The following is a 25,862-nucleotide window of genomic DNA, read 5'->3' on the forward strand; positions in this document are numbered from 1 at the left end:
GCTCCCATGTCCTGGCTATTGTAAATAGAGCTGCAATGAACATTGTGGTACAAGACTCATTTATTTATTTAATTAATTAATTATGGCTGTGTTGGGTCTTTGCTGCTGCGTGCAGGCTTTCTCTAGTTGCGGTGAGCAGGGGCTACTCTTCGTTGCGGTGTGCAGGCTTCTCATTGTCATGGCTTCTCTTGTTGCGGAGCATGGTCTCTAGGTGCACAGGCTTCAATAGTTGTGGCACGTGGGCTCAGTAGTTGTGGATTGCAGGCTCTAGAGCTGAGCTGAGTTGCTCCGTGGCATGTGGGATCTTCCTGGGCCAGGGCTCGAACCCATGTCCCTTGCATTGGCAGGCAGATTCTTAACCACTGTGCCACCAGGGAAGCCCACATGACTCTTTGAATTATGGTTTTCTCTGGGTATATGCCCAGTAGTGGGATTGCTGGGTTGTATGATAGTTCTATTTTTAGTTTTTTAAGGAACCTCCATACTGTTTTCCATAGTGGCTATGTCAATTTACATTCCCACCAACAGTGCAAGAGGGTTCCCTTTTCTCCACACCCTCTCCAGCATTTGTTGATTGTAGATTTTTTGATGCTGGTCATTCTGACTGGTGTGAGGTGATACCTCATTATAGTTTTGATTTGCATTTCTCTAATAATTAGTGATGTTGAGCATCCTTTCATGTGTTTCTTGGCAATCTGTATATCTTCTTTGGAGTAATGTCTATTTAGGTCTTCTGCCCATTTTTGGATTAGGTTGTTTGTTTTTTTTGATATTGGGCTGCGTGAGCTGCTTGTAAATTTTGGAGATTAATCCTTTGTCAATTGCTTCATTTGCAAATATTTTCTTCCATCCTGAGGGTTGTCTTTTGGTCTTGTTTATGGTTTCCTTTGCTGTGCAAAAGCTTTTAAGTTTCATTAGGTCCCATGTCTTTATTTTTGTTTTTATTTCCATTTCTCTAGGAGGTGGGTCAAAAAGGATCTTGCTCTGATTTATGTCAAAGAGTGTTCTTCCTATGTTTTCCTCTAAGACTGATAGCATCTTTAGGACTCTCTATGTATAGTATCATGTCATCTGCAAACAGTGACAGCTTTACTTCTTCTTTTCCTCTCTGATTGCTGTTGCTAAAACTTCCAAAACTATGTTGGATAATAGTGATGAGAGTGGGCATCCTTGGTCCTGATTTTAGAGGAAGCGTTTTCAGTTTTTCACCATTGAGAATGATGTTGGCTGTGGGTTTGTCATATATGGCCTTTATTATATTGAGGTAAGTTCCCTCTATCCTACTTTCTAGAGAGTTTTTATCATAAATGGGTGTTGAATTTTGTCAAAAGCTTTTTCTGTATCTATTGAGATGATCATATGGTTTTTCTCCTTCAGTTTGTTAATATGGTGTATCACATTGATTGCTTTGCATATATTGAAGAATCCTTGCATTCCTGGGATAAAACCCACTGGATCATGGTGTATGATCCTTTTAATGTGCTGTTGAATTCTGTTTTCTAGTATTTTGTTGAGGATTTTTGCATCTGTGTTCATCAGTGATATTGGTCTGTAGTTTTCTTTTTTTGTGACATCTTTGTCTGGTTTTGGTATCAGGATGATGGTGGCCTCATAGAATGAGTTTGGGAGTGTTCCTCCCTCTATATTTTGGAAGAGTTTGAGAAGGATAGGTGTTAGCTCTTCTCTAAATGTTTGATAGAATTTGCCTGTGAAGCCATCTGGTCGTGGGCTTTTGTTTGTTGGAAGATTTTTAATCACAGTTTCAATTTCAATGCTTGTGATTGGTCTGTTTATATTTTCTGTTTCTTCCTAGTTCAGTCTCAGAAGGTGGTGCTTTTCTAAGAATGTGTCCATTTCTTCCAGGTTGCACATTTTATTGGAATATAGTTGCTTGTAGTAATCCCTTATGATTCTTTGTATTTCTGCAGGGTCAGCTGTTACTTCTTCTTTTTCATTTCTAATTCTGTTGATTTGAGTCTTCTCCCCTTTTTTCTTAATGAGTCTGGATAGTGGTTTATCAATTTTGTTTATCTTCTCAAAGAACCAGCTTTTAGTTTTATTCATCTTTGCTATTGTTTCCTTCATTTCTTTTTCATTTATTTCTGATCTGATCTTTATAATTTCTTTCCTTCTGCTAACTTTGGGGTTTTTTTTTGTTCTTTTTTCTCTAATTGCTTTAGGTGTAAGGTTAGGTTGTTTATTTGAGATGTTTCTTGTTTCCTGAGGTAGGATTGTATTGCTATAAACTTCCCTCTTAGAACTGCTTTTGCTGCATCCCATAGGTTTTGGGTCGTGGTGTTTTCATTGTCATTTGTTTCTAGGTATTTTTTGATTTCCTCTTTGATTTCTTCAGTGATCTCTTGGTTATTTAGTAGTGTACTGTTTAACCTCCATGTGTTTGTATTTTTTACAGTCTTTTTTCCTGTGACTGATATCTAGTGTCATAGCATTGTGGTCGGAAAAGATACTTTTTACAATGTCAATTTTCTTAAGTTTACCAAGGCCTGATTTTTGACCCAAGATATGATCTGTCCTGGAGAATGTTCCATGAGCACTTGAGAAGAATGTGTATTCTGTTGTTTTTGGATGGAATGTCCTATATATATCAATTAAGTCCATCTTGTTTAATATGTCATTTAAAGCTTGTGTTTCCTTATTTATTTTCAGTTTGGATGATCTGTCCATTGGTGAAAGTGGGGTGTTAAAGTCCCCTGATATTATTGTGTTACTGTCAATTTCCCCTTTTATGGCTGTTAGCATTTGCCTTATGTATTGAGGTGCTCCTATGTTGGGTGCATAAATATTAACAATTGTTATATCGTCTTCTTGGATTGATCCCTTGATCATTATGTAGTGTCCATCTTTGTCTCTTATAATAGTCTTTATTTTAAAGTCTATTTTGTCTGATATGAGAATTGCTACTCCAGCTTTCTTTTGATTTCCATTTGCATGGAATATCTTTTTCCATCCCCTCACTTTCAGTCTGTATGTGTCCTTACGTCTGAAGTGGGTCTCTTGTAGACAGCATATATATGGGTCTTGTTTTTGTATCCTTTCAGCCAGTCTGTATCTTTTGGTGGGAGCATTTAACCCATTTACCTTTAAGGTAATTATCGACATGTATGTTCCTATTACCATTTTCTTAATTGTTTTGGGTTTGTTTTTGTAGGTCTTTTCCTTCTCTTGTGTTTCCTGCCTAGAGAAGTTCCTTTAGCCTTTGTTGTAAAGCTGGCTTGGTGGTGCCAATTTCTCTTAACTTTTGCTTGTCTGTAAACGTTTTAATTTCCTCATCAAATCTGAATGAGATCCTTGCTGGGTAGCGTAATCTTGGTTGTAGGTTTTTCCCTTTCATCACTTTAAGTATGTCCTGCCACTCCCTTCTGGCTTGCAGAATTTCTGCTGAAAGATCAGCTGTTAACCTTATGGGGATTCCCTTGTATGTTATTTGTCACTTTTCCCTTGCTGCTTTTAGTATTTTTTCTTTGTAGTTAATTTTTGATAGTTTGATTAATATGTGCCTTGGCATGTTTCTCCTTGGATTTATCCTCTATGGGAGTCTCTGTGCTTCCTGGACTTGATTGACTATTTCCTTTCCCATGTTAGGGAAGTTTTCAACTATAATCTCTTCAAATATTTTCTCAGACCCTTTCTTTTTCTCTTCTTCTGGGACCCCTATAGTTCAAGTGTTGTTACCTTTAATGTTGTCCCAGAGGTCTCTGAGACTGTCCTCAATTCTTTTCATGCTTTTTTCTTTATCATGCTCTGTGGTAGTTATTTCCACTATTTTATCTTGCAGGTCACTTATCCGTTCTTCTGCCTCAGTTATTCTGCTATTGATTCCTTCTAGAGAATTTTTAATTTAATATATTTTGTTGTTCATCATTGTATGTTTTCTCTTTAGTTCTTCTAGGTCCTTATTAAACATTTCTTGTATTTTCTCCATTCTATTTCCAAGATTTTGGATCATCTTTACTATCATTACTCTGAATTCTTTTTCAGGTAGACTGCCTATTTCCTCTTCATTTGTTTGGTCTGGTGGGTTTTTACCTTGCTCCTTCATCTGCTGCATATTTCTCTGTCGTTCCATTTTGCTTAACTTGCTGTGTTTGGGGTCTCCTTTTCACAGGCTGCAGGTTCATAGTTCCCATTGTTTTTGGTGTCTGCCCCCAGTGGCTAAGATTGGTTCAGTGGCTTGTCTGGGCTTCCTGGTGGAAGGGACTGGTGCCTGTGTTCTGGTGGGTGGGGCTGGATCTTGTCTTTCTGGTGGGCAGATCCACGTCTGGTGGTGTGTTTTGGGGTGTCTGTGAACTTAGTATTAATTTAGGCAGCCTCTCTGCTAATGGGTGGTGTTGTGTTCCTGTCCTGCTAGTTTTTTGGCATGGGACATCCAGCGCTGGAGTTTGCTGGCCGTTCAGTGGAGCTGGGTCTTAGTGTTGAGATGGAGGTCTCTTTATAGAGCTCTCGTCAGTTGATCTTACATGGGGCTGGGAGGTCTCTGGTGGTCCAGTGTCCTGAACTCGGCTCTTCCACCTTAGAGGCTCAGGCCTGACACCAGGCCAGAGCACCAAGACCCTCTTGATGTCTGTTTTCCTTCCTGCTACTCTCCTTCTCCTCCTCCCTTAGAATCCTCTCGCCAGTGAAGCTGCTTGGTTTTCTCTGCCAGCCACAAAGAAGCTGTCTTTAACTCTGTCCGAGGTTGGGTGGAAGTACTTGAGTGCTCTTAGACGACCAAGTCATGTTTATTATCCTTCCCCTACACGGTAGCAGTTTCTCATGAGTAAACAGTTCTCTATTGATAGTGTGCCTTTTATCATCCTCTTGGGTCTTCAAATGATTGTAACAATTTTCCCGTTTTATACTAGACTGAAGGGACTATGAGTCACTTTCCTTTTCATGCATGTTCAACTCTTTTGCTCCTGCCTCATTTTGCCAGGATACCGTTTCTTTGTGGGTACCTGTGCAGGTGAGCTGGGTCCTCTGCTCGGGGCCTCACACAGGAGGCTGCACGGGAGCTGCTGGTCAGGACTGGAGACTCATTTAAGGCTCCAGATCCTCTAGCAGGCACATGGTTGTTGTTGGAATTCGCTTCCTTTTGGTTGTTGAGCTCAAGCCCTCAGCTGATAGAGACCATCTGCTATTCCCTCACATGTGGGCCCCTCTCCAAAATGGAAGTTCACTCCTCGGGCAGCCGTCCTGTCACAGAGTCACCTGAGGGCCGGGCGTCCTGTCCTGGGGCTCCTTTCCTCAGGTCCCAGAGATGCCTGAATGGTGGCCTCCTGTCAGGGGCTTCCCAGTCAGGTGCAGTCACCTGAGGGCCGGGCTTGGGGTCTGAGTCATGTGGGGCGCTGGACACTCACCTTCTCTGCTCCCGAGTGCGCCATCGAGGGCTTCGGCCGGCGTCTGAGCCCGGTTTATATTCTTAACAATAAACGTACAAGAGTGCCCGTTTCCTCCTTAATATACCAATAGTATGTTACCAAAGGTTTTTGTCTTGTCCAAATTGATAGGTGAAAATGAGACCACAGTGTCACATTTTACTTTGCATTCTTTGTAATGAATGAATTTGACCATCTTTTTAGACTTAGTTTTCTATATGCTTAAGACCCAATATTTATTTGCTTTTCTTGATGGGCTCTTTGTTATAAATTAGGAAGAATTCTTTTAAGAATTAAGAATTCTTTTAAGAATTAAGAATTAATTTTAAGAAAATCAGCCCTTTATCTGTGATAGGAGTTGAGAATTTTTCCCCCAGTTTGTTGTGTGTCTTTTTAATATTTGTGGGTATTTTTTCCCAACCGTTTAGAATTGTGTGTAGTCAACATTACAAATTGTTTATGGCTTCAGATTTTGTGTCCTATTTCAAAAGCTCCTCTCCTATATGAGGATATTTAAGAAATGTTTTACCCATATTTTCCTTGGTACACTAACGGTTTCACTTTTTACATGATAATATTTGATCTGTGTAGAATATAGTTTGATGCAATGTGTGGATGGGGATCCAAATATATTTTTTTTCCAGATGATTACAGAACTGGGTGTGTTGAATAATCTGTCTTCTCTATTGATTTGAAATATCACTTTTATCATTTACTAAGTTCCCATATCTACTTAGATTTATTTCTGGGCTTTCAATATGCTATAGAACCATATTGTTTTAATTACTATAGTTTAAAACAAAATCAAACAAAATACACAGAAACACATACATATGTCCTTACTTCAAGACTCTTACTTGAAGAGACTCTTACTCAAATTATTTTGCATAATTTTCCTGGTTATTCTTTCTTGTTTATTTTTCTCCTTAAACTTTAGAGTCAGCTTGTATAATTTGCAAAATATTCTGTTGGTATTTTATGGGTTGTGTTAGCTTAAGAAGAATTGACATCTTTATAATGTTGTGTCTTCCTTTTCAAGAATATGACACACCTTTCCATTTGTTCAGATCTTCATTCGTGTACCCAATATCACTTTAAAGTAGTCCTCAGAGTGTTCATATTAATTAGGATTAAGTGGTGCAAATCACACAGAACCACCAAATACCAACCACTAATAGCTGAAAGAACATAGAAATGTGCTTCTCTCTTCTCTTCAAGAATTCTGGAGGTGGTCATTCCAGGGCTGGTATGGTACCCACCACTGTCAGGGTCCCAGGCTGTTTCTATAATATTACTCTGTCATGATTGGCTTTCATTCTAACATGATCTTACAGTCCAAGAAAGCTACTGGAGCTCTGGCTATTATATCTGCATTCCAAAATATAGTCAGACAGTGATAGGAAAGAAAGATGCCTCCTTCCTGTAAGGAAATTCTGTAAAGTTACACAAACAGCATGTCTGCAATGGAGGCTACAAAATAAGTCTTAATTCCTAGTGGCCGTGTGCTGAGCTAAAAAACCAGGGAAGAGAATTGGCAGTCTCTGCCAAAGTGGATTATATTATTTGTCTTGGTGCTTTACACATACTTATATCTGTTATTTGATTTATAAGTTTCAAGTTTTATCTTTTGACCCTCCAGCTATAAAATATGAAAAAATCAGTATATTTATTTTATTTTTCACCATTTTCCCCTCCTCCTCCCAGCTTTTGCTAGTTAAATCATTAGAATTGTAGGGGTGGAACAAAAAAACCTTTCCTCTACCCATTAGGTTCTGTAGCTGGGGCCTGTGAATTAAACTAACAAAAGGCAGATTAACAGAAGAAAAAAAAAAACAGAGTTTATTTATGCATGCAAAGTGCAAACACATGGGAGAATTTTGTGGTGAGTAACTCAAAGGGGTAGTTAGAAATTGAGGCTTATATATCATCCTAAAAAGGGCAATGAATTGTGGAGAAGTGACAAGACAAAGGAAAGAGAATGTCTTTGGGCTCCCAGGGGTGGTAAATTGTGGGAACGTGAGTATATATATGGGGAAATTAATGGAAGATTAGGGTTATTGTAGTAAGGTTTGTGTTTGTGCAGAGCCATCTCTGAGCCAACTTTCTGTTTCTAGTGGTGATGCTTGTTTCTCTTCCTCTTGGTATGGGAGAGGGGAGGGGGAAGACCTTCACAAAGGGAAATTTATGTCCTGTTCTTGGGCAGTTGGGAAGAAGGCAGTGAGCTCCTTCTGTGTCTTCTGCTTCTTAATTGCCTTCAGCTCAAAGTAATCCTATGTCAAAGTGATATATCTGAGGGTGATATTTTCTGATCCCCTTCACTACCTTGTAAGATTATAATTCACATTTGTTTTAGTTTTAGTCCCACAGCTAAACAGTCAGTACTCACCACCAGTCTTTTGGCCTTAATTTTCCATTAATCTCTTTGTCAGGTAAAGTTTGTCTTCCTCCAGTTTCTTCAAAAAGAGCTCATGGGGGGACTTCCCTGGTGGCGCAGTGGTTGAGAGTCCGCCTGCCGATGCAGGGGACACGGGTTCGTGCCCCGGTCCGGGAAGATCCCACATGCCCCGGAGCATCTGGGCCCATGAGCCATGGCTGCTGAGCCTGCGCTCCGCAATGGGAGAGGCCACAACAGTGAGAGGCCCGCGTACCGGGAAAAAAAAAAAAAAAAAAAAAGAGCTCATGGGAACTACGTTCTCTGAGTTATTTCATGTCCTAAACTGTTTCCTATTTTCTATATATTCATATTAACTAGCTGTAAAATTCTTAGATATGACTTTATTTTCTTGATGTATTTGTAAACATTGCTCCAATGCTCCTAGAATGGAATGTTGATATGGAAAAGTTTGAGGCCAGCCTGATTATTTCTCTCATATAGTTGACCTGAGATTTTGATTTGAATGCCCAAATTTTCTTTGTTTATCTTTTGAATCCAATAACTTGCAATTGATTGTTCTGTAGGTGGATCTGCATGAATTTTTCCTAGCATGGAGTATGTCCTTTCAAATTGTACATTCAAGTCTTCTTTTATTTCTGAAAAATTTCCTTGAATTATACCTTGAAATATTTTTTCTGTTCCATTATTTGAGGTCTCATCTTCAGAGATACCAATTAGATGCCTGCTGAATCTTTTTTTCTCTATTCCTTTTGAATTTTTCATCCATTTCTCTCTTTGGCTCCTTTTTTTCCCATCCTGTCTTTTATTCCTGTCTGTCTTCATATGTGCTGCTTCAAATATATCTTTCATTTCTGTGATGATTTAATTTTTTTCTTCCTCCTCTTCTTGAGATTTTCCAACTTATATATCATTTCCTACTTTGACTTACCATATTTTCCTTGTGCTCTTATTTTGAAGACATGATTGGTCCCTATTTTTAAAAGATTATGTTTCAATAATGGTGTTATGTGTTTTCATCTCTTCTTTAGCATTTTTCTAGTGAGTGTTCTCTATTTGCTATTTGTTAGTTTCCTTTTTTCCTTGGACTGTCTTAGTGTATATGTTTTATAGATTCCTTACTGACTATTACTCAGTTTTGAATGAAGTAAGTTCTTCTCGGACCAGCTGGTTTCAGGAGGTTGGAGTCGGGCCAGAGAATTCCAGGGCGCCCGTCCCAGACTAGTAGGAATTTGCCTTTAGGCACAGCATTGTGTATGTGAGTTCAACTTATTCTTTATTATCTCTTGTCAAAAATAGCACTGCAGGATTGTTCACAAGGCAGACTCTCCCTCTCCACCTCACTCACAAAGTACTTCTAGCAATTATGGCTTTTCTTTATAATTTCTCCTTCAGCTCTATAATTCCAAGCTTCTGTAGCCTTTGTATCAAAAGGTCAAGGACATTCTCAGCCATGAATGTCTGCTCTTGGCATTTCTCCATATCCCCATTTGACCTTTACATATAACCTTTCTAAAAAAGAATATGGATTCCTTTAAGTCTCATTAATGAGGGAGTTAGTGTTTCTGTTTCCTATTCTCCTTATTGCTTTTGAGTGATTTGGAAGAAGTTGAGAAACTTCTAAGTATATTGTTAAATTGAAAATGGCTATGCCTCCGCATGAGATGATCCTTGCTAAATGCCTAGAGACTCCAGAATCCTGTATATTTCGTATTTTCTAAAGAGAAGAATTCCCTGTGCCTGTGGCATAGTCTTCTGTAGCTCCCCAGAAGTGATAGCAGAAAAAGAGAAACTGAGGGAAAAAGTCTCAATCATCCATATATACCCCAAACTTCATATAAATGTCTTGATTACATTTAGATAAAAATCTACCTGTTATGAACTCCATGAGTGATAACAATTGGTTTATTTGTTATGAATTTTTGTTTCATGTAGTATGATTATGTGATTTACCTTAAAGAAATTCCAAATCTTAATCTGCTAAATGGGGATTTTTCCTTCAAAGGGGTGACCTTTGGAATACACTAATTCTAATGGTTTATATCACAGATCAGAATATTTCTGGAATATCTCTAAACAGTTACGTCTATAATTAGTTTATAAGACACAAAAAAGTGCTTTGTTACTTTCTCAGTCCTGAACTCAGCTAATCATTCACCTTATTAACAAGACAGTGCCATCTGACTTCACATTTTTTCAAAAATAATCACATCCTGGGACTTCCCTGGCGGTTCAGTGGTTAAGATTCTGCGCTTCCACTGCAGGGGGCGCAGGTTTGATCCCTGGTTGGGGAACTAGGATCCCACAAGCCGCAGGGCTCGGCAAAAAAAAAGTTACATCCACCTTCAAAAAATATGTGGCCATCACCAATCAGGTCATCATCTTACATGTTTTACATTCAAATGAATGTTTCCTCTCCATGACAATTACTTCAAAGACAAGAGATTCAGATGTGTCTCAAAGGGCAACAAAGGAAAAATTTTTAGGTGCCTTAATTAATGGCAGTATTATTTATATTAACATTAATTATTACAAGCATGCAGAGGTAATTTTTATGTATATAAAGAATTTTTTTGAAAAACTGGGAATGATTTTTCTGTAGAACATAAAGACTTGGAGGGATAGCTATGATTGAATTCTGCTCATGAATACCTGTGTTAATTCAAGTTAAAAGTACATAGATATGCTAATATGACCTTGAGAAATGAGAATATATTGTAAGCCTCCACAAAAGCTGGGCTGTAAGTTCTTATCTCTCTGCTCTCTTCTGTGGCAGCTCTGCTTTAACAACCTTCTTTGGCTTGGGAACACCTCTGGCTCAGATAGTGTTAGACTGTCTTCGGCCCACATGATGGTCTCTGATCTAATTCATGTAGTCTTGATTTTACTGGAAGTACATGGTAATATAAGGAATTCACCTTAAGCTTCATGACCCATTCAGGATATCCTCTGTTATGCATGGTCTTATGTTGTAAGACTACAAATATACAGTCCATGGCTTCAAGTATCTCTCCACTGGAGTGGAAGGGCAGCATGGAGGTGGAAGGAAGGGAAGGAAAGAAAAAAGTAGGTGAACGTTCATACAACCTTGGGATATGGCTATGTGGTATAAGTGAGATATAAATAAAATGGTATGGGAACCCAGGGAAACCCAGAGGAGGAAAATATTTGAAAGCTGATCAAGTAGAAGAAGACGGAAATCTATTCTCTGTTTCTCCAAAGAACAAAACTTGGACCAGTAGTTAGAAAGTACAATGAAGCAGGTTTTGACTCAATACAAAGGAATTTTTTAACAGCTACAATTGTCCAAAAATAGACCAAACCAACTGTCTGGAAAAAGTAGCAGGGTCTGAATCACAGATGTTTATTCAGAGGCTGTGCAATGGTGATCTGTCAGGGTATGTATGTCACAATGAGTGGTAAGAAAAAATGAAAAACACATGATTTCCAAGGACCCTTCCCTCCCTAAAATTCTGCTCTCTACTTCCAAGTTCTTTGTGTTTGTCCAAATCAATCTTATTACCTTATAGTCACACTTTATAGGTTGCTAAAATTCAGATTATAGAATCTGCCAATGTCAGTCAAATTTGGTTTCTCTGTAGGAGTAAATGAGGAAATAAATGTAAAAGTATCTGATAGATTACTTAACAATTGTTAGTTGAATTTGAATCAGTAAAAAATAAGCATGTGCAAAGATAAGCTTTGATGCTTTCTGGAAAGGCAGGGCATGCACACATATGCAACCATCCGAATCTCATTCCTTCTCCCAGTCTTAATGGAGGGCTGAGAAATGAACTTGGATTTGTTTGCAGGAGATAATGTTTGAGGTAACTAGGACCAAGCTTTCCACACCTTGGATAGAGGAAATCCATAGTCCACTCAATAATATTACAATGTCTTCCTTAAACAGTGACTCACATGCTCATATTGAGAAATATGGATAATTTCTGGAGGTATGTGGAATGTGGAAGTTAATTTATAGACTTCTGTTGCATTAGTTAGCAATTTGACCAAGAGGGAAAGAAGATGATTCTGTTATTGATCGATTTAATTTGTGGTACTGGCTTTGATTAAAGAATCCATCAGAAATTGAGGTAAAGATAATATTTTAAATGATACTTTTACTTATTACTCACAAGTTTCATGATCTTTGCCTATAGTACCAGCATTATTAAGATGGGTTAATCAAAATTTTCTTTATAAAAGAAACATAAATGATAATAAGAATAATAGTTACATTAATTGAGCACCTTCTATGTAATTAACTTGTATTATCTTTTATAAGATAGATGCTAACATTTCCACTACACAGATTGTCACCAAGATTTGATTGTTTGTAAATAGCTCAAAACACACTCAAGTCCAAGCTATTTGTCCTTGTAGCCCACTTCCTCAACTGCTATACAATACTGCCTTGGGCTCACCAGACAAGCTACCTAATAGAATGGAAATGGCTAAACTTTGCACCTTCTCTGAGCTGCAAATCATTTTGGAATTCACATCAGTTATCTTTCCAACGTGAACTAAGGGATGGACTATTACCAGGTAGTGTCATAGGTGGGGAAACTGATTTCAGCCCAATAGCAGGTGTCTTCTTGCCTTTTAGAGAGACTCCAACTTGGTGCAGTGGTAGAAAAGTATATTTAAGCTATAAATATTAAGGTGAACATTTTTGTGGGATGCACGGAAAGCTTAAAACACATCAAATTTTGAAGGGAAAAATTTAAGCCTATAACTACCATTTTCCCTGTGGGTTAAAGATGAAATGGAGATGAATATGCCCTCTTCTTTTCCCTTCAATGAGGGAATTTAATCTGAATAGTTTTGTTCAGGATATTTCTAGGGAACTTGAACACTATATGAATGTTTAAAATATTTTATTTTCCTGTTATTGTCCCTTCTGGCAGTAAATGTAAGTTTTCATAGACTTTCTAAGTGTGGTTTTGGATAATGTTACATAAATGTTTTAGAGTATTATGCTAGGGAATATGGGTAGCAGTATCTTAGTCCTCAAACTTTATAAGTAATACCAACAAGAGCTGTCCTTTTCTAAGCAGGAACTATGCTTTTTACATGCATTTGATTATTTAATCTGTACAACTTATTAGTTGAGTTTTATTACCCCCATTTTATAAATGAGGAAATGGAAGCTTAAAGAGTTTAAGCACCTTTAATTCACTCAGCTAGTAAATAAAGGCCTACATTCAAATTCATAGGGTTTTTTTTTTTTTTTTTTTTTTTTTTGCGGTACGCAGGCCTCTCACTGTTGTGGCCTCTCCCGTTGCGGAGCACAGGCTCCGGATGCGCAGGCTCAGCGACCATGGCTCACAGGCCCAGCCGCTCTGCGGCATGTGGGATCCTCCCGGACCAGGGCACGAACCCGCGTCCCCTGCATCGGCAGGCGGACTCTCAACCACTACGCCACCAGGGAAGCCCCTCAAATTCCTAAGTTTTTTACTCCAAACTTCTGCCTCATTTCCATTTTTAGAAGTTTCATTTTTTCTGGAGATAGTATTTCTAAATAATGCACTTCTGAATGGTACTAAATAAGACCCTTATAAGCCCTGAGTTATTCTCAGTTTCTTTACAACATGAAGTTTTTACAGCTTTGTTTGTAAAAGTGAAAAATATTTGTTTATCATGACTGAATGACTGTTGGCTACTGAAGATGGAATGAATGCCCAGGCTAGCGAGGCACATCGATTTGCTAGGCAGCATTAAAAACCTATTTATAAGAGTATTTTAATTGTTTTTATTTTATTATATTTTAAATTTTGATTATGGACTATTTCAAACACAGAAAGGTATCACAAAATGTCCTGTTGGACATCTATGTCACTACCATCTTACTTTAATAAATATTAACATTTTGCCATATTCTTTTCGGATCTTTTTTGTAAGGAAATTTTGATACAACTAAAATACCCCTACTCTGTTACATTGGCTTTCATCCCTCCCCAGAGATCTTCACTATCTTGAAGTTCTAGTATGTTCTTCCCACGTATACTTTATTATTTACATAAGTATATTCATACCATTATGTATTGATACTAGTTTTATGTGGTTTTGAAATATATATAAATAACATTACATATTCTGGTTTTTTCACTTATCTTTATATTTTTGAGAATTATCTATATTGATACACATATGTCTTGTTTTTCATTCTAACTGTTCTATAATATCCCATTGTATGAATACACAATTTTTGTTTATTCCTCTGTTGATGAAAATTTAGCTTATTTTCCATTTTTGCCTATTATAAATAATGCTGTATTGAACATTCTAGTAAATGTCTCCTTTTGCACATTTGTAAGTGTTTTTCCGGGTTGTGTACCTGGGAGTGGTAATATCAATTTCTATTTCCAGTAACAGGGTATAAGAGTTTCCCAATGTTCTCACAAGAACTTGGTATCATCAGAATTTTTAAATTTTGCAAACTACAAAACAACTTCCCTTTATACTTCAAAAACGTCAGCATCATGAAAGATAAGGAAAGGCCAAGGAGCTGTTCCAGATTAAAGGAGACTGAAGATACATGACATCTAAAAGCAACATGTGATCCTTGATTGGGAAAATGAGACAGTTTGATCCATGTTAATTTTTCTAAAGTTTGATCATTGTAGCATGGTTATATAAGAGAACATTCTTAGAAAATACTCATGGAAATATTTAGGGATAAAATGACATGATGTCTGAAAATTATTTTCAAATGCTTTAGCAATATAATCATAATAGACACAGGGAGCAAGATAAGCAAATGTGGCAAATTTCTAACATTCGTGAATCAAGGTGAAAAGTCTGAAGTCCCTTTATTTTCCTTTCAACTTTTCTGTGCGTTTGAATTTTTTTCAAAAGAAAAAACGTTTGCCAAACGTATATGTGTGAATTGGTATTAATTTTTTAAATGTACTCTTCTCTGGTTACCAATGAGATTGAACATCTTTTCATCCATTTGTTGGTCATTCAGTTTTCCTTTCTTGTGAATTTAAATTCTTTTTCCTAATTCTACTTGGCTGTTTGTCTTTACCTTAGTGACTTGTCAAAATTCTATCATGTCCTGGATACTGATCCTTGGTCAGTATGTTTTGCAAGCAGCCTGTCTCCCTCTTTGGTTTGTCTTTTAACTTCATGTAATGGTTCACTAAGGAGTCGCAGCCTGTGAATGTATGAAAGTGACTTTGTTTTCAATAATTTCCCACTAACTGTCTTCTTTTGAACTTTTCTTTTCCACTGAATGGAGGAGCCCTTTACAACACCTTGTCAAGGCTCCATAACTTTCCAGTGACTTTGGGTTATTAGAAAGTCTCATGTTTGTAATTAAAGAGATAGTTATGTTTATTTTGAAACTTGAGAATTCCCTGGCAGTCAGTGGTTAGAACTTGGTGCTTTCACTGCTGAGGGCCGGGGTTCAGTCCCTGGTGGGGGAACTAAGATCCTGCAGGCCATGCTGCAGGGCCAAAAATAAGTAAATAAATAAGTAAATAAATAAAAATTATTGAGAGAGAGAGAGAAAAAGAAAGAAAGAAAGAAAGAAAGAAAGAAAGAAAGAAAGAAAGAAAGAAAGAAAGAAAGAAAGAAAGAGAAAGAAAGAAAGAAAGAAAGAAAGAAAGAAAGAAAACCTCTCCAAATCAATCTAGCACTCTTCTCCTCACTCCTATAGCACAAGCTAAACCTCTGAAGGTGATTCCAGTGGCTGAAGGCTGTGGTCTGCTTTGTCCACACCTCCTCCTGTTAGCTCTTCTAGGTGTTCATCCTGTGCTATGTGGAGAGGCAAGGGGAAGAAGCTGAAAGGTAAACATTTTTCCCTTGAGTTAACTGCAGGTTGCAGTCTCTTCCTTGTTGTTCGTCACTAGTGCTCTAACACTGATCAAATCCTGATGTCCTGCTTGTGGCCGTCACCAAACTGCTACCTGTCTAACTGGGCGGGGGCACGTTTAAAGGGTTTGAGAAGGCGATGCACAGCTCCCTGATGCAGAGATCTGGCTCTCACTTGAGGTGTGGCTCTAATTTTCACCTTTCCCATAAGGAGAGCCCATTGTCCAAGCCCCATTTATTGAAAAGATTATCGTTTCCCACTGATGTGTATTCCACCCAACATAGTGGACATTTGTCTCTGTTTGTCAAATATTGAGAGTACAGGTTGACCCAATGGCTGTTCCTCTCTTATCACAGTTCTTTTTCCTTTCTGACTAAATTACCAGGATCAGGCCAGCAAGCCTGCTAGAACAGCCATCTAATTGGAAGCAGGATGCCAGGCTCCCTTTCGTACAGGCAACCCTAAACTTTACATTGCCTTGGATTTCCTTCTTCCCTTCGCTTCTAGGAGGCGGGCTGCACCTTCTCCCTTCCACACAGGTAAGGGAGAGAATAACCTCTCTCCCCTCAAAGCCCATGATCCCTCCCGTGTCTCACTCTCTTTTCTAATGTGAGGTGAGGAGAAAGTAGTTGGTAAGTTCAATACTGATCTAGTGAGTCTCAGTAAGCCCTGAGGGGAGGTGGATGGCTCCAGCTGCAGGGACCAACGTGGTCTTAGACCATGGTGGCTGACCTGGTACTTAGCATCCTTTTTCATCAGTCTTGGGTTTATCAACAATTCCAGGACAGCAGGAAAAATCCCATCTGACATAAGATTACATGTTATTGATATTCTTCCTTGTATGAAAGTTTTAAATTGTCCTAATATGGTCAGATGTATCAACATTTTCCTTATGGCTTATCCTTTCTGTTAGCTTTCTCAAGAAACATTACCATATTCCTTTCAAAGTTTTTGCTTTTCACATTTAGATTTTTCGTCCATTTGGCTCTCTTCTTTAATATATGGTGTGAGGAAGGTCTAATTTTAACTTTCCCTGTAAGGATAGTCCATTGTCTAGGCCCTATTTGTTGAGCAGTCTTTTCTTTCCCACTGATTTGTATTACCGCCTTTCAAGCTGCTTTTCACTGATAAACACTTCGTTGTTTTTTCTTTCTATAGGAATATGCCGGCATTGTCCCCAAAACTTAATTATATCCCACCCACAGTGAATTGTCCCAGTGAGGTTTCGTTGGAGCAGGGATTGTATTCACTATTGCATCTCCAGTGCCTAGTATGGTACCTGGCACAGAGCTGGCGCTCACTAAAAATATTTGGTGAATGAATGAATGAGTCCTGCCTAAGGTCCTGCCTAAAGTCCTGCCTAAGGTCTGTCCTGGGGTCCAGATTCCACACAACTCAACAAGTTTTATACATATTTTATTATGACTGATAAATGGGCTTTTCCTTTTTGATAGCATGGGCTCCCTCTCAATCTGTCATTATTCTCTGAGACAGACATTTTGAATTATCCTAGATTTCTCCTTTTTACTTGACCTTGGCATCTAGTAGGTCACTTTGGTTCATAATTCATACTTTCTTAAAACTGAGGTACATTTTCCACCCTCACTATATCTGCATTTCAGTTAGAACTTTTTTTTCTTTTCTTTATTGTCTTTTTAATGCTTGATATATGCACAAGAATATGTGCAGCACGTCAATTATGAAGTATAATTACATGCATACCTAGGAAGCCACCACTTCCGTGAGAGGGATAACATTATCTGTCCACTGCCTCTGCATGGGTGTCCCTCCCTAGGCCACACCCTTGCCTCCACCTAAGGGGTAGTCACTATCTGGAAGTCTGGGTTTCTCATCCTCTGGCTTTGGCTTTCTTTTCAAATATAGGTTTATCACAAATATAGATAGTCCTAAAAATGCATTTTGTGGATTTACTTTTATTTAGTAACCTTATAAGGATAGTTTCATACTTTGTGAAGTCTGCAACTTGAATTTGTCATTCAACATTTATGCTTCTAAGATTCATCCATACTGTTGTGTGTGGCCATGGTTCATTAATTGCATTAATTAATTTCATGAGTGAACAGAATGACATTACACTGTGTAACGTACCATGATTTACTTGTCTATTCTTCTGTTGGTATTTGTTTGGACTGTTTCCAGGTTTTTTGCTGTCTCAGACAAGATTGCTATAAACCTTGTCTATGTCTGTCTCTTGGTCCACATGTGCTAAGTTTCTCTAGGGCCTATACCAAGGAGTGGCCTTTCTGAGTGAAAGGATATGCAAGTGTCCAACTTTAAAAGATAATGCCAAATTGGTGGGGGATTAAGAGGTACAGACTACTATGAATAAAATAAGCGGCAAGGATATATTGTACGGCAGAGGGAAAGATAGCCATTGTTTTATAATAACTTTAAATGCAGTGTACTCTATAAGAATATTGAATCACTGTGTTGTACACCTGAAACTAATATAATATTGTAAATCAGCTGTACTTCAATTACAAAAAGATGATGCCGACTTGTTTTTCAAAGTGCTCTACTGTACTTGTACTCATGCCAGTGAAGTACAAAAGTCCCATTGATCCATATCCTTTCCAACACTTGGCATTATAAGATTTATTAATTTTTCCCTTTTCAGATATAAAATTGTATCACTTTTTTCCTTTTTTCCAGTTTTATTGAGATATAATTAACATACAGCACTGTATAAGTTTAAGGTGTACAGCATAATGATTTGACTTACATACATCATGAGATGATTATCATAATCAGTTCAGTGAACATCAGTCATCTCATATAGATACAAAATTAAACAAATGGAAAAAAAAATTTTTCTTGTGATGAGAACGCTTTGGATTTACTCTCTTACCAACTTTCATATATAATATAAAAGAGTGTTAATTGTATTTATCATGTTGTACATTACATCCCTAGTACTTATTTATCTTATAATGAAGTTTGTACCATTTGACTGCCTTCATCCAATTCCCCTCCCCACCCCCATGTATCTCCTTTTAATTGTAATTTGTATTTCCCCAAGAAAAGATTTTGAGACTGTTTTGTATGCATGTTGGCCATTCACAGTTCCATTTCAGTGAAGTGCCTGTTTTTCTTTTGCCCATTTTTCTATTGGATTATTTGAGTTTTTCTTATTAAAGTTCTTCATATATCTTGGATCCAAATTCTTTACCAGTTGTAAGTATCATCAATATTTTCTCCCAGTGTGTGGCTTGCCTTTTTACTTTCTTTATGGTACCTTTATTAACAGAAGTTTTAATGAAGTTTTAATTGTAATGAAGTTGAGTTTATAAATCTGAAAAGTAGAAATTATAATAGAATTATAATTATAGTAGAAATACTATAATTAGAATTTTTATCTTGTTTAAAAAACATCCAGTTGTACACTGAATTTATAAATATATTCTCCTATACTTCCTCTTAAAGGATTTAAAAGCCTTGTCTTTCATATTTAAGATGCATGTGGAGTTCCTTTTTTTGTGCATGGTATGAAGTAGGGCTCCAATTTAATTTTTTCCATATGGTAAATAATTATCTTGTAAGAGCATTTATTTAGTTTGAAATATATTCACAACATATATCGCTATGAGAGGAAAACATATAACAGAATATATGGTATTTAGACAACATAAAATGTAATACATATAGTAATTAGTATATATACAAAATTTAAAGATATTGGAAAGACATACACTAAAATAACAGCAATGATTATCTTTGGACGGTGGGATCATTGATGATTTTCGTTTATTGGTTAGTTCCCTGTATTTTCCAAATTCTCCGTATTGAACATATATTTTTTAAACAGTGAGAAATAAGGTGGTATCTATAGATGATAATTTAGTGTCAATGCGCCTTAAAGAGAATCATTATTTGAAAGAGAAGCCATGAATTGAAGTCTTTTAGCTTAACTTCTTTCGAAGCTTCTTGCATCCCCGGAGTGGGGTGGCAGTGAGGGTGAATGAAGGCTGGGTCAGGGCAATGTTTGTGGATCATTCAGTAAAACTCAGTACAAGGTGAAAAGGGATGAGGTTCTGAAATCTGGGTGAGTCTTCTGTAAATAGTTACATACAGCTTCTCTCCCCTGGGTTCTTTGCTTTACAGGTATGTAAGGCTCTTTGGGAAATAGGATCCAGATTACTTATGTGTATCATTGGTGATCCAATTTTTTTTTTTTTGGCCCAACAGCAGATAATGAAAAGACTTATAAAGCGGTATGTTTTGAAAGCACAAGTAGACAAAGAAAATGATGAAGTTAATGAAGGTAAGCACCTTCAACTTGAGAAACATCCTTTTACAACTAATTTAATAAACTTGGAAAACTTCATATTGAAGGATACTTTAAAAATCCAATATGGGAGAGTAAGAAATGAAAGTAAAAGTCAACCAGAAATAACTATTGTTAGTGCAATTCCTTCTTACCCTGCTTTCAAAAAAAAAAAGAAAACAAATTTAAGTTGATTTTGGAGTTGCCTTGTATTTTGACTCATCATAATATATCAAAGCAAGACTAAGCCACTTAATCCCAGTAGGAAAGACGGGAGCATTACTGATTTCAGTACAAAACATTTTAATAATAAATTAAAATTAAAACGTGTGAAAAAAAAAATCCAATCTCAGGTAACTGGGTTCCTCCAAGATTGACAGGAGAATCTTACGCTACATTTCTAAAACTCTTTCTTTTTAAAGAAACCGTCACTTAAATTGTCAATCAGAGACAGTTTATCACTACAGAATGCCCTGATTTCTTAGAATGTAAAGTCTGCCATCTTTCTGGGAGTTTTTAATCCCTATTACATAAGTAGTCTGTAGTTTCACTTCTGTTTCAGGGAGTTCACATTGAGTGTTAACATTTTTCCAGTGATGCAGATAGAATAATGTTGGCTCAAACAGAATCCACATTTCTTCAGAAAAATCTTTACTTTGTTGTCCAGAAAGAAATCTCTAACCCATTTTTCTCATCTGGTGTTTCTCTTTTGCCTTTCACTTTTCTTCTTGGCACCTGTTTTCCAGGCATATCCTAGGCAGCACGTCTGTCTGGACTGTAACAGTTTTTCATCAAAGGCTGGGGTATAAGACAAAGTACAGGTCCAGAGATGGAAAGAATTCAACCAGGGAGAAATAAGTTGCCCTAAAAATAGAAACTATAGCTTTCAACACCAGTGAGATGCTACTAGATAGAGCTACGCTGATAAGAAAAGGCTAAACTAAACTGTTGAGCTTTGAAGCCATTACTTGATTAATACAAGGAATCTCTTACAAATCTGAGTCAATACAATGGTATGTGTTTGTAGAAATCTAAGAATGTGTGATTGGAAACCAGCAAAAACCCAATCATGTTGACCTAGAAACAGTCTCAGAGAGACAGGATTGGAACTGAGTTTTAGTTTAGAAAGCAGAAACCTTATCTGTTGTACCATAACCTCCCTGAAAACAAACAAAAAAACTAAGTGAAGGGGGCAATGGGCCACCATGACAGCATCAAAAACAAGGAGTCATCTTCCAAGTCCTTTTATACAAAAGAGGAAAGTGAATTAAGGAAAATTTGGAGTTTTGAACAAAGTTCTAACTAAGAAAGTATATCATATAATTTAACCTGTTCACTGAATAAATGAAGAAGCTAAATCCCGAAGAGGTTGAGTAATTTGTGTTTCCTCTATTGGCAAACTAAGTACAACACTTAGTGTGTAGGCTTCCCATAACTCAAAAACAAGGAAGAAGAATGTAGTAGTAGGGAGGTGAAAGGGGGCCCACTGGGCTTATGGTCCAAATATGATATTAAATGCTGTGAGAATCCATTTCTTCCACCAAAGACTGGCCTCGCGATTTCTAATTTGATCAGTTTATTTCCTCTACGTTGCCAAATGTGAAAGGAAAAGCCCCCCCCCCACCTTTTTTTTGCCACAAAAAGAATCAAATGTTTTGTGTGTATTCTTGAGGAAGAGCTAGAATTCTTTAAAATAAAAGGTTCTGACGTTTATATAATAAAAGAACATAGATTATACTTTAAAGCATCATAAAGATACCAGGAAATATCATGAAAGATATGTTTTACATATGATTCTATTATAGAAAGCTATTAAAGTGCCAGTGATTTAAAGAATCATTTCTTGGATTCAAGATAAATTCATGCGCCAAGGTTTACCTTTCAAAGTCAATGGCTTATCTACATTACAATTATTTGCAAGAGAATCCAGTTATTAATTGCAATCTACACATGCTCAAAGTATTACCAAGCTAAATTATGGGAATAGTTGTGTTTTAATAGCCAGAAGTTTCCTATGGAGACTTCTGCGTATGTAAACATTGCCAGTGGTACTACATCTAAACTCCTTAATTTCACCATTGCTTGTTATTTCCTTATACATCATCCCCTGTGCCACAGAAACTAATTTGTTTGTTCCTTAGCTCCATGTTCATTGCCACTGCCTTCCCTAAGAAATACCCCTACTCTTTTTCCTTCCTTTCCCTTACTTCAAACTTGACCTCAGTTTACTTCTTACATGTGAGTATTTGCCTGTTATATAGATTGATTCATTTTTGGAAATGTTTCATTTTGCTAGGATTTCCTTCCAGCCTAGCAATGGGAGATGATCCATATAGGTGTCAACCCTTATGGCTCAGGGAACCAGACAAACTCCCTGAAGATAGAAAGGAGATACTCTGATTATAGACCAGTTAACAGAGAAATCACCCTGTGTTAAAAATTGGCTGAGCCACAGGACAATACTTTAGCTGAGTTTTACTTTTAAAACATAGCTGAACTACTTTTTATAGCTTTTTTTTCAAAAGCCAGTACATTTTTAAAGGCAGACATTGCTTAAACATTCTAAAGTAACTATGTTGGAGATGTTATGAGACAAATGCATTCATGTATAAATTTCACTCTTTGTTTTTTTCTAAATACGAAGGGCAAATTACCAATTATATGTTTTTTAATACAAATACCGTAGGTGAATTAAAAGAAATCAAGCAAGATATCTCCAGCCTTCGCTATGAACTTTTGGAGGACAAGAGCCAAGCGACTGAGGAATTAGCCATTCTAATTCATAAACTCAGTGAGAAACTGAATCCCAGCGTGCTGAGATGTGAATGATTCAGTAACCTGGAATTATGGCTTTGACTGTAGCACAATTGTGGGCAATAATATTCCTAAGTATGAAATACTTGAAAAACTATGATGTAAATTTTTAGTATTAACTACCTTTATCATGTGAATCTTTAAAAGTTAGGTCTTAATGATTTTACTGTTTTATCACATGCAAATGGTCTTCATTTTAATTGTCTGCCTTGACATTACAAACAATGACGTGCCATTGTATTTAAAGGCCCAATATTACTACATTATTGATATTTTTGTCCATTTTAGAATAAACTCTATGTCTTTGCACTACCTGTTTGCCTCTAAGAGACTGTAAGCTCCTTGGGGACAGGGACCATGTCTTATTCATCTTTGTGTCTCCAGCATCTAGTACAGTGCCTGGTACATAGTAGGTGCTCAATAAATGTTGTCAAAACCAACTGAACTGAACTGCCAACAAAATACAAATAAAAATTAAAAGGCCATCACTATGTAGCATATATTCCCTTGTCCAAGTGCTAAAGAGATTTTTTTTTGAAAAATATAAACAAAAAATTTTACAAACAGCTATGACTTGGTCAGATTTTCTTAGAATTTTTGACATCACTGATAATCCTAGAAGCTTTGAGCCCTGAATGAAGAATTTCACAATGAAATGGGTTACTAGAAAATATAATTACATTACATATTTGTTTCATAGAATTGTTCAAAACAACACATTAAAGATTTTTCTAAAGTATATACTTTTTGCTTACTGTCTTAGATTTTCATTTGGTTTTTTTCAGTAATGTGACTTTAGTCAGTGGGGTGGTGAATTTTGTAGAGTCGGGGATTATGCAGGGTTGTTAGTTTGTTATAACCTCCTAATTTCTGCCTCTGATGCTTTAATGCTAAATAAGTTATCAACAACTGACTTCATATCTTGCCTGTTAGCTCCACTCTGAGTTTTGGAGGGCATGCTATGGGGAGGAATAGGAAGGAGCAAAGGCTGTGTACCTGGAAAGCCATGTCCAAGCATCACCAGCTGGGTTTCATTTTCCTTTGAGGCATCTCTTGCCATCATTGCTTACAATGATTGACATCCTTTTCCTTATCAAGGCATTTCACTTACACTTGCTACACAAAATAGATTGTGATGTATGTGTATGACTTACTATATAACTGAGCTGAACACTGGTAATATCCACAACGCCTCATGACTTTACTAGGAAAGGGGATACAGACTGGTAAGTTCCCTCCTCTCTTCACAGACCATAAAACGTCAAAGTATTTGTTTTAACCAGCTAGGTTTAAATCTCTCACAGAGTTATGCTTACCGTCCTAATTCTCTTCAGTCTGTTCCTCTCAAACCTTACCAGAATACAAATTATGATCATAGATCATAAATAGTTTTATAGGTTCTAAAAGCCAATTACATACATAATACTTTGAGTCATTGCTATCACACAGGAAGGCTTTCTAGACATGAAGACAAAAATGAACATTAAATGGAACTACATAAAGCTCTTTAAAGATTATTTCTTAGTTTCTACTTTTGAGGACTTAATTAAGAAAAGAACTTTATACATTTTTTGCTACCATTGTAGGATATTTCATTAGCTTTTGTGCTATGCTAATAGTATTTTGTCTTAAACATGGTTCAAACTTTATGTATTTTATGTTATACCTCAGAACAGAATAAAAGACTGAATTTTTCATTGTTATATGTTACTATACTTTATATTACAGCAGTAAAGATATGGAGTGTCCATAATAGACAACACTTTCAGTCTTATCCATAGTATTGTCTAGGATTCCAAGTGTGGGTATTTTTGTTTACAGCTATGGAGCAGAATAATAAGTAATATTTTTGATTGGGGTTGGAAAAATGTTGAATGTAAAAGTGTTAAAAGCAGCTAGTTTAGGATTCTTGGAGTCTTGAGTGAAGATAAAACTCACGTCATCTATGCCACGTGAGTACATACATCTTTTCAGTCCATACCTTTCACAACTCTAGAGCTCTCAACATAGGGTTTTTTCTCCTTTGTTTACTATGCTTGTGTAAAACTAGTATGTTTTTGATATTTCACATTTTTTCTTTTTTTGTAGTTTCTGGGTGGTAGTCCAGAGGAAGGTGTGATACCAAGGTGTGGTAGATGCTATTGATACTATGGGTGCCCTGCCCAGATTGCCTTGAATGGACCAGGGCATGCATCTCTCAGATCCAGAGTGTTGGCTCCTTAACAGGTCCCAGCTATCCTGTTCCCCAGGGAACTGCCCTCAGCTGAAAGAAAGCAGCCCTGTCGTTATGACCTCCCCTCCTCACACCAATAAACGACCAGCTGGCGTGGTCGCACAAAAAGCTGTCCCCTTGTGTCAAGGTAGGGCCAACTCTTTTGGTGCAGTTCATGTTTCAGAGCTCTGGATAGGATTAGGCTGCAGCTAGACTCCAGCTGAGACCAAATCTTTTCTTAGCTTCTTCCCTGTTTTATCCTTCCTCCCTCCCTCCCTTTCTCCTGAGAGCATCCCCTCAATAAATCACCACGTCCAAATCTTGTTAGAATTTGCGTCTAGGGAACCACCCTAAGAGGTAGGTATTACTGTGGTAACTTAAGGGTGAAGTGAAGATTAGTTTAGAGGATTACCGTGAGAATTAATACTTCTTTGAGGTTAATGATAGGCCTGGGCCACCAAGTCCTTGACCCACTTACTATTGTAACAGGCACATTGGGCTTAAAAGTAAAGTTCAAAGAAGTTGGTGGGGCAACTTGGAGAAGGGAACACTTTAACAGGACCAAAGCAACTTGTCTAGCAAAAGACATTTAGGTGCTTATGATTGATTACAGGACTATCAAAGTCCAATATCTGCTACTTTTTGACCTCTTTGCTATGCTTAGTTTTTTCCTCTGTTACAGATAAGATCAAGGAAAGGAGGCAACACTCAACTGGCTTCTTAGGCTTATTGTTTAAAAAGTTTGGCACTTTGTAAGTGCTTGCTGTATTAAACTTACTGAGGACCCTTGACTTGCTGGAATTCACAATATGTTGAGAACCTTGGATTCATAGACTTGAAATAAAAGAAGGGACTATGCAAAATAGTATCCAGTGTCTTCAAAAAGTTCTGTGCACTACTGAAACTTAGAAATGACATAAATATGTTGTGATTATTAAAAGCAAAGTTAGGGAATTCCCTGGCGG

General features: G+C 37.2%; 1 protein-coding gene across 3 annotated transcripts in view; it reads left to right on the plus strand.

Annotated features, from left to right (window-relative positions):
- TRPC3 (transient receptor potential cation channel subfamily C member 3) overlaps positions 1–24,374 on the plus strand; it is an 82,212-nt gene extending 57,838 nt beyond the window's left edge. For 2 of the 3 annotated variants that reach the window (XM_067735151.1, XM_067735153.1), the window contains 2 exons: positions 19,793–19,868; positions 22,558–24,374. In XM_067735151.1, coding sequence (XP_067591252.1) covers positions 19,793–19,868; positions 22,558–22,700 — 219 coding nt within the window. In that variant the 3' untranslated portion in view covers positions 22,701–24,374. The remainder of the gene's footprint in view (positions 1–19,792; positions 19,869–22,557) is intronic. The other variant, XM_067735152.1, reaches the window with a different exon arrangement.
- The last annotated feature ends 1,488 nt before the right edge of the window (positions 24,375–25,862 follow it).

The sequence above is a fragment of the Pseudorca crassidens genome, chromosome 4, assembly GCF_039906515.1.
Source record: "Pseudorca crassidens isolate mPseCra1 chromosome 4, mPseCra1.hap1, whole genome shotgun sequence".
In the NCBI taxonomy this organism is placed as follows: Eukaryota; Metazoa; Chordata; class Mammalia; order Artiodactyla; family Delphinidae; genus Pseudorca; species Pseudorca crassidens.